Source organism: Martes martes, assembly GCF_963455335.1.
Source record: "Martes martes genome assembly, chromosome: 4".
NCBI lineage: Eukaryota > Metazoa > Chordata > Mammalia > Carnivora > Mustelidae > Martes > Martes martes.
This window is the reverse complement of record NC_137891.1, coordinates 179,516,270-179,529,333: the sequence shown is the minus strand read 5'-3', so window position 1 is coordinate 179,529,333 and position 13,064 is coordinate 179,516,270. Positions and strand designations below refer to the sequence as shown.

At 56.5% G+C, this 13,064-nt stretch overlaps 1 protein-coding gene across 1 annotated transcript in view; it reads right to left on the bottom strand.

Annotated features, from left to right (window-relative positions):
- The window catches only part of PADI2 (peptidyl arginine deiminase 2), a 43,031-nt gene extending 30,721 nt beyond the window's left edge, over positions 1-12,310 (bottom strand). The window contains exons 1-2 of the mRNA XM_080801531.1: positions 12,130-12,310; positions 184-367 (exon numbers count right to left, since the gene is read on the bottom strand). Of these exons, the coding sequence (XP_080657657.1) occupies positions 184-367; positions 12,130-12,221 (276 nt within the window). The 5' untranslated portion in view covers positions 12,222-12,310. The remainder of the gene's footprint in view (positions 1-183; positions 368-12,129) is intronic.
- Positions 12,311-13,064: the final 754 nt, after the last annotated feature.

Sequence of the window (13,064 nt, the reverse complement as noted above, 5' to 3'; positions counted from 1 at the left end):
TGGGGTTAAGGAAAACGTGCTACAAAAATGGAGGCCGCCTGTCTCTCTCTGTTCTTTGAGAACAGATGCTGGGAAGGGGGCAATGACAAGTGTGGCGCACGTTCTATTCTGTCCTCGTTGGGTGACGCTGCTTTAGCCCCGCCCCCGGTTCCCGCTGCCCACGCCCATCCTCAGCCAGTGTACCTTGTCACTGCTGGCCTCAGCGCTCGCCTGGCTCATGGTGACCCTCAGCGTGGTGCTGGGCGACAGAAGCCAGCGCTGTTTGCCGTTGGTGGCCACCTCCTCGGCCTGCCCATCACGCACCACCTCCACCCGCACGCGCTCGGAGTGCTTCAGGCTGAAGGTCCGGGCCTCGGCGGGGGCCGCGCTGTGGGGAGAGAGGAGACCGGGTCACGGTGCGGGGAGGATCCCAGGGCAGGTGGGACGAGGGGTTTCCAAAAAAGACTCCTGGGGGTGGGGAGCGGGGCTGCAGTGGACCCCTGGAAGAGCCAGGTCTGGGGGACCCCCAAGGACCCAGCTGCACTACAGTCACCCGGTAGTGGGGAGGGCACTGGGTAGCAACACAGAGCCCTTGGGGCTGTCTTCTATGCACCCAGCCAGCATGTTCGGGGGCAGGCCGGGGATCTGAATTCTTAACAGACTTCCTGGTGCTTCTGATGGGCCGCCATGTGGGGCCCTAAGGGTACGGGTACTGAGGCTCAGACCAAGAAATGAATTTGCACCAAAGGCAGCAGCCACCCCCGATCCAGGGTGTGAACTGCAGGCAGAGGAAGGGCACGAGGCAGGTGTCACAACGCTGGGTTTGCCCAGGGGAGGAGCCTGGGATTTGGGTCCTCAAGGGGCAGCGATGGGCTGACTCTGTCACAAGGATTTCTCCCTCCGGCCACACGTTCCTTTCCCAGCTTGGAACTCCCTCCTCTGAGAGTCATTCCTAGGGGCTCTGGAGTGGTTTTTCTACTAAAGGCTGATAGCTTTGAAATTCTTTTATTTTTTTATTTAAAGATTTTATTTACTTGTCAGAGAGAGAGCATGAGAGAGCACAAGCAGGGGGAGTGGCAGGCAGAGGGAGAAGCAGGCTCCCCGCTGAGCAGGGAGCCTGATGTGGGGCTCCATCTCAGGACCCTGGGATTATGACCTGAGCTGAAGACAGAGGCTTAACCGACTGAGCCACCCAGGCATCCTCGTACCCTTGGAATTCTTGAAAAGCCATGAAGATTTCAGGGCAGGAAACGGACTAGTTTGATTCAGTTGCTGTAGGCACGTCTGTGTGCCCCCAAATTCACATGTCAAAGTTCTGACCCCGCCCAACGTGACTGCATTTGAAGAGAGGGCTTTCAGAAGATAGCCTTACATGAAGTCATGAGGGCAAGGTCCCATCTGATCGGACCGGTCACCTTGTAAGAAGGGGAAGAGAGAGCGTTCTCTTTCGGGGAAGCCTGTGTGAGCTCACAGAGAGAAAGCCGCCGCCTGGGAGCCAGGAAGAGGTCCCACCCCGATAGGACCACAGTGGCCCCTGATCTCCTCGACTTCCAGCCTCCGGGACTGTAAGAAATTCATTTCTTTGTTTAAGCCACCCAGCCTGTCGTATTTTGTTACTGCCTAAGACACTGGTTTAAGCGGAGGTGACAGGAAGGACGGGGAGACTCGGGGAGGAAGATGCCCAGGGTGGACAGTTTTGCTAAATCCATCCCCTGGTCTGAAGGTTCCCAGAGGCTGAAGAGGGCTCAGATGGATTTAGGTGGGATTCTCATGGGATTTGGGACTAAGACGTAGGTACAAGTGTCTGCCTCAAAGCCACACCTGCTATTTGGAGGGCCGTGCGCTCCTGGGTTCCAGAATAGTCTTCCGCTATGGTTGGGCACTGGAATCATCCAGGGGTACAGTCTAAATCTCCGAGTTTGTTTGCTTGGTTTTTCTGTTGGTGTTGTTAAGGCTAGAGATTAGTAGATCCTTTCCCTGGAGAGTCTGGCTGGCCGGGTGGAGGTTCGGCTGGGCAGCTGTGGCCAGGGGTTGGAGAGGTTTCCAGGGGTTTTCTCCAGGGGTTGGAGAGGTTTCCAGCAGTGGTTCTCCGAGCTCAGCAGTGTCACCTGGAATGTTTTTCTGCACGCAGACTGCCCGGCCCCTCCTCTGAGTTTCAGATTCAGTAGGTCTGCAGTGGGGCCTGAGAATTTGTGTTTCTACCATTTCTAGGAACGGTTGGTGATGCTGGTCCAGGCCTATACTCTGAGAACCACTGGTCTGGACATTCAGCCGTGTGGCCTGGTGGTGAGAGCCCTGGAGTGGCCGGGGCCACGAGTGTGAGTCACGCAGGGTCTCTCCGATGGCCCAGGCCACCGGCAGCAGGGGCTGCTGGCAGAGACCACTGGTCTTGGGGGGGCACTGCAGGAGAGCATAGGCCAAGGTCTGGCAGTCCACGCCCGGGCCTGGGAGAGGACCTTGAAAGAAAAGCTCTAGGGCCACCCTGTTTCTTATCTATCTGCCCCTTTTTACATTCCCCAGCTCCTCATGGGGCCACTGGGCTGATCAGAGGCTGGACACTTGTGGGCAGTGGTCTGTCGCCGTCTGTCTGAAAGGCACTTTGCCTCAGTTTCACCAAGTGTGACATGGGAGCGTGGCACCAGGTCGGGCTGGTGGCTGGCACGTGGGCAGCGCAGAGGGGGCAAGCCCTGGACGAAGGGGCGAGGAGGGAGGCACAGAAAAGCTGGGGATCTCTTGGCTGGGTCCCCACTCTCCCTTAAGCAGAGCCACTGATGTCACCTGGTTCCACATATTGGGTTTCTGCATACAGTTCTATTTAGGAAAAAGAACGCTTTCTAAACTTACAGACAGGATGAGTTTTAGGACGGGACTCTGACCATAGGTGCTTTAAGCGATGCCTCCCGCCTCCTTCGTTCCCCTGGGCCAGTGAGAAGCTGCAGGAGGCCCCAGAGGCTCCGGGGGTTAATGCCTGGGCCCCACACCCTCCTACCCCAGCACCAGCCCTGCTCTGAGCTGAGCAAACAGCTATTCTTGGAGAGGCTCTGGCAGAAGCAACAAAGGCAACCATTGTCCCCTACAGATCCTGCTGGCTGCCTCCCTCCCCAGGAAGAACCGCTCAGAACTCATCCCCCAGAAACCCGAGAACCAGGGGCTAGGGGGTGCCTCAGTGGTCCCAGGGGGCTGCAGGGAGGGGCCCAGGATGGTATTGAGGGAGAGAATGAGGGTGTTGGCAGTGGCCAGAACCTCCAGCTTATGGCACAGAGGCTAAAGGTAGCGTGCCTGGGCCAGGCTGCCAGTCCCCAGGACACATCTGTTCCGCCGACCACTGCACCCCAGTGCCCTGGACAAGGCCACACCCTCCATACACTCTTTGGTGGGAATAAATGAATGATTGAACCCCCCCCCCTTCTTGGTTTCCCAAACTGTATCACAGAGGGATTAAAAAAATGAAATCAGGTAACTTGCCTGCTTGAAAATATTCAGTGGCTCCTCGATGGCAGACAATACAATAAAAGATGGGACCCAACCAGGGACATTCCGTCACTGGGTCCCGCGTGACTGTCCAGCCTCTGCAGCCTGCACTGCCCCATCTCACTGTGCAATGCTGTGCCTTCCACCCTTCCTTTGCCTGACTTCTCTGCCGGGCAACTCAGCATCCCGCCTTAAAGACCCGCCTCCATCCATTTGCCTCCATCCGTCCGTCCCCGTTTTCTCCCCTTGCAGGTCCTTGAAGGTGGGGGTTGTCTCTTTTTCCCGTTTCAGCCCCTGGCCCAGTCCAGGCTCACAGTAAATCTAGGTGTTTGCTGCGGGAAGGACTGGAAGAACAGGGCTTGCTTTTGTGGTCACTCAACCTGCATTGGCTGAACACTTCCCAAGTGCCAGACACAGTTCTCGGTGCTGGGGGTAGATCAGCAAAAGAGAACAGGTTCCCTGGGCCCATGGAGCACATGTTCCAGTGGAAGAGAACTTTCCGTGGGTTACACAGCTGATGATGTGGTTTTGGTGGTGAGAATGGCTCTAACATAGAAGCATGGGGTGCCATGAAGCCCTGGCCTGCAGGCCAAGGAGGGCTTCCTGGAGGAAGTGGCATTGGAGCTGGGGTCTAACTCTATACTCTGAAGGACAGCAAGAATTCACTAGACCAGCAGATCTTAAATTTGGAGTGTGCATCAGCATTATCAGAAGGTTGTTGAACCATCCTGTCTCTGACTCAGCTGATCCGGGGTGAGGCCCGGGAAACGAGGTTTACCTTTCTTTTTCTCCCCCAAATTTGCGGAAGAACAATTGACAAATATAATTATATATATTTAAAGTGTCCAACACGATGACTTGCTGTACATATACATCATGGAAAGAAACGCATTTCTTTTCCCAGTTTTATAATTCATTTAACGGCAAATTAACAATGGTCACCTTCAAAAGCCATGACACTGAATGTGCTACCATTTCTTGATGTTGGTCAGATACCTAGAATCCCAGGCGCTTCCCACCGAAGAGGCAGTATATAAATCAGACTTGGTTTATCACCAGCATTTGTCAAACCAGACCTAGGGAAGGACCAAGCCTGGCCACATAGGCATGGTCTTAACCTCGCAACTTCAGACTGCATTTCTAACAAGTCCCCAGCTGCTGCTACTGCTGCTGGTCCAGGGACCACAGTTTGAGAACCAGCGAATTGGACAAAGGGAGGAGGAAGAGGAGCAATTTCCAGGCGGGGCCGGACCACCTGGGTGGGGGCGGAGGTAGATGTGTTGGAGGAACTGGGGGGATATCAGTGTGGCTACAGTTTGGGGGTGGGGAGAGTGGTGGTGGGTCAGGGGAGAGGACCTCTCCACCAAGGGCACCGAAGGCTTCTGGGGGCGGGGGGTCATGATTGATTTTGCCCTGAGGACAGATCACCCAGGGTGCAGAGTGGGGAAAGCATTTCAGGAGAGCAACACCGGAAGTGGGGGACTCAGGGAGAGGGCGACCCCACAACTGTCTGGGTGAGTCATGATGGTGGCGTGGGACAAAGTGGTGGCTGGGGAAATGGAGAGAAATGGCTGGTAAACAAAGGAACTTTGAGCAAGACTGGGACGAAGTGTTGGATGCGGAAGAGGGATGCTTCCTGAGCCCAGCCCAGGGGAATAGGCTTTGTGATCTAACAGCTGCTCAGTCCCATGTAGGGCCTCTGGGGAGCCAGTCAGCCTCTCTGGTCTTCACTCACTCAGTCGGGAGGTTACTGGTTTGGCCTTGCAGGCCTGGGGTGCCCACTCAGCCCCAGGCTGGAGGGTGTTATGTGCCTGCTTCTGGCTGGCGTCCGGCCCTCCCAGCTTCTCCACCTGTCCTGGGCCTTGTTAACACCAGCCAGGGATCACCACCCCCCACTCCCCCCCGCTCCAGCGAACCCGGCTCCTGGCGCTGCGGGTGTGACATCCTGCCCTCCGGTCTTTGCAGGAGTCTGAGGGGTTCGCAGGTGCCAACCCGGCACGCGAGCCCAGGGTGAGCACCCTCAAGGGCGGGGGTGAAGGGAGGAAGGCAAAGCCTCAGCTTGGCGTATCGGGGGCTGGAGCCCTGAGGTGGGTGGCTGCCCTGGAAAGGCCTTGCCTTTCCCCTTCTCTGCCTGGTGACCTCAACCACCTCTCTCCCTGGACACTGGTGCTTCTAGCTGGCCTTCTCCTTAGGGCAGAAACGATCTAATCTGTGGTCACTCCCTTTCCAGACAGCTTCAAGAACTCCCCACTGACTATGTAACAAAGCCCAACACCTGAGACTCACAGTCAAAGCCCTGGTTTGAGCTCATAGACTCTCCAGCCTTGCACTGTAGGCCACTGAGTCTATGCCCTTTCTGCCCCCATGTGTCCCAACTGTCCTGCCAAGCATGGTTGCTCCTGCATGGTATGTCCTGGTCACACTGAAACCCCGTCCATCCTTTAGCTTGGTTGCCGCCTCCTCCAGGAAGTCTTCCCTGATTCCATCTGCCAGGACTCCTCCCTCCCTCCCCACTTTGTTGATGCTTTAAACGACACCTCAAACAATTGTTGTTCAACTTTCCTCTCCTGTGACTGTTATGGATGCTTGGAGGCCAAAGCTCATCACTGTTTTAATAATATTACAATAAGCCCAATACTAATTCATGATAATGACTTACTGGGTGTTTATCATGCACCAGGCACTGGTCTAAGCCCTTGGCCCACGTGATCTCCGCCCATCCTTTTGAAACTCCAGGAGGTCTGTGTCAGTATCATCCATTTTTACAGATGAGCGTGTCCAGACCTGCAGAGTGTGAGCACTGGATCTGAGTCTCAGGGACAGTAACGGCCAAGTGCGAGGTAAACTCAAGCTCTCTGAACCCCTGGCCTCGTTGCTCCCTTCCGGGGGGAGGTCCAGAGGTTACAGTCTTCCCTAAAGGTCCTCTAGTTGGGGATGGGGGATCCTGGGCCTGGCTCAAGAGAGGAGCAAATGAGAAGCCCGAAGGAACCTCTAGAGCCCCTTACTTATTTTGTAGGTGGGGTCTGAGGCCCAGAAAAGGGACACGGAAGGCTTGGGTGAGTGACCTAGATAGGCAGGCTTGGGCCAGTCAAAGCCCCCGGCCATGGAGCCTGGCAGGGCTAGGCAGGCAGAGCTGCCTCTGAAAACTGGCCTCCCCCTACCTCCCCCATCTAACAGGTGTCCCTGTCCAGCTGGGGGGTTGACACAGTGGTGAGCTCCTGCCACTCTGCTCCCAACCTGATGGTGGACCCTGTGGGCAAGAAGGGAAGCCTCTCTGGGACCCCAATTGTGTCTGGGGCTGTGGGCTGCACACACAGGGTACCCGGTCCTCCCTAGAACCCTGCCTCCCCCCGAGGAACTAGCCTGAAACCAGAGCCGCAAAACAGCTCCTGGCAAGACCTCCTTTTTAGGGTTGAGAGCACTGGGTGCTGTTCTAATTTATGAGGCCACCTGATCTGGCCTGATTCCTTAGGAGCAAGCGCTGCTCTGGCCAAGCTCGGCCACATGCCCTTGACCTTCCACTGGCCAGTCCAACAGTGCTCATTCCTTGAGGCTGGGGGTGGGGAGCTCAGCCCAGTGATGGGCCAATCTACATGCATCACTGGCCACGTCCATCCATTCATTTACTCAGTGAAGGAGCCCTTCATTGACGTGAGGGCTGGAGGTACAGGGGAGTAAGGAAGGCAGCAGGTGTGGAGGGGACACGCCCCAAACATAAGTCCTTAGAAGGCAGCCTGGCAGAGTAGTCTGGGGCTGGGGTGAGGCAGTGCCATCATGTACCTGCTGTGCCAACTTGGACAAACATTCCTTGTCTCAGTTTCCCCAATGAAGGGGGCCAGGAACCGTAGCTAACTCCTAAAATTGTTGTGAGGTTTAAACACATGTAAATTACTAAATACATGTGAGATGAGTATGGAAGGTGTTAGGAAGGCAGTCTGATGCAGAATAAGTGTTCAATAAATGTTATCCAGTAATATTAAGTAAATAAGATCTGCAGGAAGAAAAATGGCATGGAGGCAGAGAATGCTTGGGGCTTGAGGTGGTGAGCCATGAAATGAGGGTAATGAAGAATGCTTCTCAGAGGAGGTGATGTGCGAGCTAAGCCTTGGTGCATGAAGTGTCAGGCTTGCAGAGCTTTGGGGAATAGTACTCCAGACAGAGGGAACAGCACGTACAAAGGTCCTGTGGCACGAATGAGCTTAGTGTGGTCAAGAGCCATCCACAAAATTAACGTGGCCAGAGTAGAATGTGTGTAGGGTAATTGGCAGGAGATGGGATCTGTGAGGTAGGGCCTGGCACTCTCAGAGATGGGGACACCATGGCACCCCAGTTCTCTAATGCTTCTAACTGGATCACAGACCCCCCGCCCTTGGCCTTTGTCCTAAGGGTACTTTCTAAAACACTCACACCAACCAAGGAACAGGAAGGAAGTCTAAGAAGGGTCAAGGGAGTGAGACGGTGAATTTTGATTCTCCAGGCTCTTCCTCAAGGTGGGGTACATCTCTGTTTTCCCAGCATTTTACTGTGCTCACTTCTCTTGCCCTGGTACCCTTGGCCAGCTCCTGCCTTGGGGTATCCCACGGGAGTGGGCGGGGGAATCACTCCCACCCCCATCTCATCCTGATGTCAGCTGTAATTAGGAGAATGCTCCACAGAGGCAAGAGACCATTGTTAAGGTCATCTGTGTCCTAAAGCTTCTGCAGGCTTTAGGAAACAGATCCTGACCTTTCTCCACCAGAGAGAAGGGTACTCCTCTGACTCCCCTGGACAGATGCATAGACCAAGGGAGGGAGAGCAGACGCTGTCTACACAGCCCGGTTTGTGGGTCAGTGGGACAATCAGGCACAGCGTGATCACCCCCGTTACCCGACTCCAAGGCTGCCCTTTCTCTGATCCCTCCCGGCTCTGGGGGTGTCTCCTCACGGAAACCAGAGGTGAGCGGGGAGGTTGAAATCAACATGGAGAAGCCACTCGCTCTGTGCTCTCTCCAGCTGCAAGCCCGAAGCAGAGGGGGACCCGGGCCTGCCAGGTAAAGAGACTGTTGGGGGAGATGGTGTGGGCAAGGCTTACACGTGCCAGATCTAAGAGAAGATTTGGGATGGAGAGAAGGAAACAGCAAGTACCTTTAACAACTGCAAAGTAAATCTCTAGGAAAAAAAAACTACTTCCTTTTTCTGTGCATTTATTTACTTACAGCTCGCTGGAAACCAGCATGCAAAAGTGCCTGGGTCAGGACATCAACCCCCAGGGGCCAGTGTGGCTGGGAGAGGGTGGGTCACCATAGGGTCTGCTGAGGACCCCCACTGTGTGGCCTCCTCACCCACAGCGGTGGCCCCCATTGTGTGTCTGTAGGAAAGGGGGGTTGTGCATGCATCCCAGGAAAGGGGGCCCAAGCCCCTGGGAAGAGGAGGTGAGTGTTGAGACCTGTTCACTCACTTTGGTCACTCGGGAAGTGAGGGTTCCAAACACACTCCCTTACTAGCTGGGCCCAGGGTCCACAAGGCCTTGTCCCTTGATGTCTCCTTGGAGACCCTGGGCGGAGGGGGAGGACTCATGTGGGATCTAGAGTCAGAACCTGTATCTGGGTCCAGAAGGACTCCGTAGGAAGTGCAGGGTCGGAAGGGGGTGGGTGAAGGGTCTTGGGCATTGGAGGGTGGAAGAAACGCTGGCCGAGAGGGTCACCCAGTTCAACTTGCTAGTTTTAAAGTCACACAGAATACAGTGGAGGTTAAGAGCACAGGTTCTGAGTCAGACAGACCCGGACCCGAATCCTGTCTGACATCAGGCGTCTGACCTCACGTCTCTGAGCCTTGCTTCCTCATCTAGAAAATGAGATGATCTCACCCTGACCCCCAAGGTCCGTGGCGAGGAAGAGACAAGAGAATGTATTTGGTTTCCAAGTGCTCACTAATATCCCCGCTATTATTAAAACGGACCCCAGCCACTCACCGCCACGGATGCTAGGAGTGGCAGGAGGAGTAACAGTCTGTCTCCTTTGTTCTGGAAGAGGCTTCCTTCCACTTGACCAGTGGTTCTCGGCTGGAGGTGTTTTTGTCCTCCTGCTGGGGGGCTGCTGCCATTATCTGGAGACATTTTGGGTTGTCACAGCAACAGGGGACTTACTACGGGCGTCTAGAGGTTAGAAGTCAGGGATGCCACTGAACATTGCACAGGACGGCCCCCCGCAACAAACGGTTATCCGGCTCCAAATGCACTAGGGTTGAGGGTTGGAACCCCAGCCTGGCCTGTTCAGGACGGTGGCAACCAGGCACCTGTGTCTGCCGAGCGCCCAAGATTCAGTGCATCTGTACTGAGATGAGCCCTAAGTATAAAACACACATTGAGGGCGCCTGGGTGGCTCAGTGGGTTAAAGCCTCTGCCTTCAGCTCAGGTCATGATCCCAGGGTCCTGGGATCGAGCCCCACATTGGGCTCTCTGCTCTGCGGGGTGCCTGCTTCCTCCTCTCTCTGGCTGTCTCTCTGCCTAGTTGTGATCTCTGTCTGTCAAATAAATAAATAAATAAATAAATCTTAAAAAAAAAACGCATGTTGAATTTCAAAGACTTAGTATGAAAAAGACAATGTAAACTATCTCCTTAATCATTTTAAACTGATTAGATGTTGGAGTGCTAGTATTTTGGATCTCTTGGGTTAAATAAAATACACTACGAAAATTAATTTCGCCTCTTTATTGGAATCCTAAAAATTGTGGGTGATAGGAAATTAATGTACACCTGCGGCTCTCTTTGTAGCTGGCATGCTATTTCTGCTGGACTGTGCTGGTCTAGACCAAGCTTCTACTCTTGGGGGGTGGGGGGGTCTTAAGCAAAGGGAAGCTGGGGGACGGGGGTCATCGTGGCAGTGGGGGCTTTCTTGGGAAAGGACAAAGGGGATCATCACACCTCTGCCCCCTGCCAGAGGGAGGATGGTGGGTCCACCCCTCCCCCACACACTTCCCTACTGGGGCTGGGTCTCTCTCTGCCAGGACAGGGGAGGACAGGAGGCCTAAGGATGACCCCCCTCCCTTCTCCCCATCCCCCCACCAGAGGCACCATGCCAGCCTTTCAGGCTGCAGCGAAAGTGCTCCAGTGAACAAACAGGCGGGTATAGGGACAGCTGAGGCTTAGAGACCTGAGTGCCTTGGCTCCCCGCCCGCTCCCTGGCAGTGCCTGGCTTAGGATTGGGGGTGGGGAACAGAGGGGAGCCCTTCCAGGCCACCAAGGCCTGGACCACAGTCCTCTGCTGTATTTTGACCCTCAGAAACCACCTTGAAGTTTCCATGTGCACAATTGAGGCCAGGGGTCGATGAGCAGAGAGGGTGCCTTGTCTGCACGGTGACGGGACCCTTTGTCCTCGCAGAAGGAGACTGGGACCCTAATGGTATCAGTGTGGCCAGAGCCTGATGAAGGGGTGGCAGGAGACTGGCTGGGCAGGTCTTCCAGGGCCACTACAGGTGACCGTGGATGGGCTGGGGAGGGTGCGTGGGAAGACGGAGGGATGGGATTTGGTGAAGTTCCCGGGGAGGCGGGTGCTCCGGATGGCAGAATGATTTGGGAGCAATGAGACACATTGACACCTTCCAGCTCAGCTCAAGGAACAGAGAGGTTAGGGGACCTGCCCAAGGTTATCGGCTTGGGGTCCCACCTTAGAGTCCAGCATGTTCCCTCCTGTCAGCGCTGGCCTGTCCCACTCTAGCAATGCTTGCAGGAGAGGGCTGCTCTGATAAAGTGCTCATGGAATGATCCTGCCAGGGACCCCCTCCACCCTTTTGCACACCCCAGCCACACCTTCGCAAGGGTGACCCACAGAATACAGGAGGGGGACCATGGGGTCCCCCTGTTTCCTGGGGGCTGGGGGCAGTGGGGAGGGTCCTGACCTCAATTTCCCCACCCTATCTCCTGCTATTTCAGAAACCCTGTGTCCCACCAAAATTTGTGGGCCAGAGAAGAGGGGGAGGGAACGGGGTGCAGTCAGGGACGCTCTTCTTCCAAAGACCCTTCCTCTGCACCCTGCAGCCTGGCAGAACCAAGTCCTCCCCAACTCCAGGGTGAAGTCAGGGGAAGGCATTCAGGGACATGGAGCTCACAGCCAGTGCCTGGGGACAGGCAACCACCAGCAGCCCCCACAGGGCGAAATTGGAGCCTGAGTAACCCCCAGGGCCAGATTCCACCCCAGGGCAGCTCCCCTCTGGCCTGGCCCTGGCCGCACCCCCCTCCCCCCGCAGCAGATCCTGGAGGAAGCTCAGCTGCTTTGAGGTGGGTGATGACTCAGAAGGGTCTGAGAGGAAGGGGAGAGCCTAGGGGGGAGAAGGGAGGTGCTGAGGGGAGAGCAAGGGGGAAAGACTAGGGGTCTCCCGGTTTGTTCTGGGTGAGGGGCTGCAGAGGGTCAGACCATGGGAAGACTGGGGTCCAGGGGAGGGGGTCTGGGAAAGGGGTGATGAGGGAGCTAGGTCTGTGTTAGGGTGTGTGAGAGGGTTTCAGGATTTCGGGGAGGATGTCGGTTTGGGGGCAGTCGGTCTTCCGGGTGAGTTTCTTAGGATTTCTGGATACAAGGGCCTCAAGATGAGCAGCAACTCGCGCTGGAGGAAGTCCGTCGCGTCCCCACATCCGAGGAGGGGCTCGGGGTTTCTGGGACCGGCGAGGGGAGGGGTGTCTCAGGCGGTCGCGGGGGCCCCACTCACCTGTAGACATCGGTCCAGAGGTAAGTGCCCAGCACGTACACGGCCTCCACGCGGCTCCCGTACTGCAGCCGCACGGTCCGCTCGCGCAGCATCTTCCCGCAGTGCCGGTCCTCGCTCGTCCAGGTCGGGTCGGCCCGGAGCACCTGCCGGAGCACCTGCCGCAGGTGAGTCCACTCCCGCTGCCGGCGGTCTGGCCTCGCGCTCCGCTCTATTTATGGCCGGTGGGCGGGGCGGCCGCTCGGCCTCCGCTTCTCAGCAGAGGGCGGGCCCGTCCGTCAAGCGTGGCCACGCCCCCACCCTTCCCGCAGCTCCCCCCACCTCCGCGCCATTGCCCGCGCACCCGCGTTCCCCATCCCCGGGTCTGTAATCGGGGTGAAGTCGGCGGTTGCCCATTTCCTCCTTTCCACGGCCGGTTTACTGACTCAGTATACTCTCAGTGGTCCCCCAGGTACCGGGCGCCAGGACGCAGAGCCGGGCTCCCCTCTGGGCGCCCCCAGCTTTTCAGGGCAGATAATGCAGCCATGGAGCTGTTACAGGGGCGAGGACGGGAAGTGGTGGTAGCCCAGAGGGAGTGGGCGCCCTAACCTGGCTTGGGGTCCGGACCTGAGCCTTCCTAAAGGAGGCGTTTGCAAACTAAGGGGAAGGGAGGAGAGGCAGTGTCCGGAGGAAAGCCAGGAAGCCAGAGACAAGCTGACATCCCCATCCACCCCCTACGATGAGGGAGAACGGGGAGCCGTTGGCAGGGGACCCCAGCAGCCTACAGGGTCAGAAGGCCAAGCCAAGGCATTGCCGGCTGGGTGTGCAGTGGGAGCCTCAGGGTGGCTTCTTCAGCGAGGAGGGGTCAGAGTGGACGCAGGTTACGAGAAGGAGGGAACAGGCTACAGGGGGTTCATGTTCGAGAAGGGGGTAGGGTTGCTGGGGGGATGGGGCCCTGG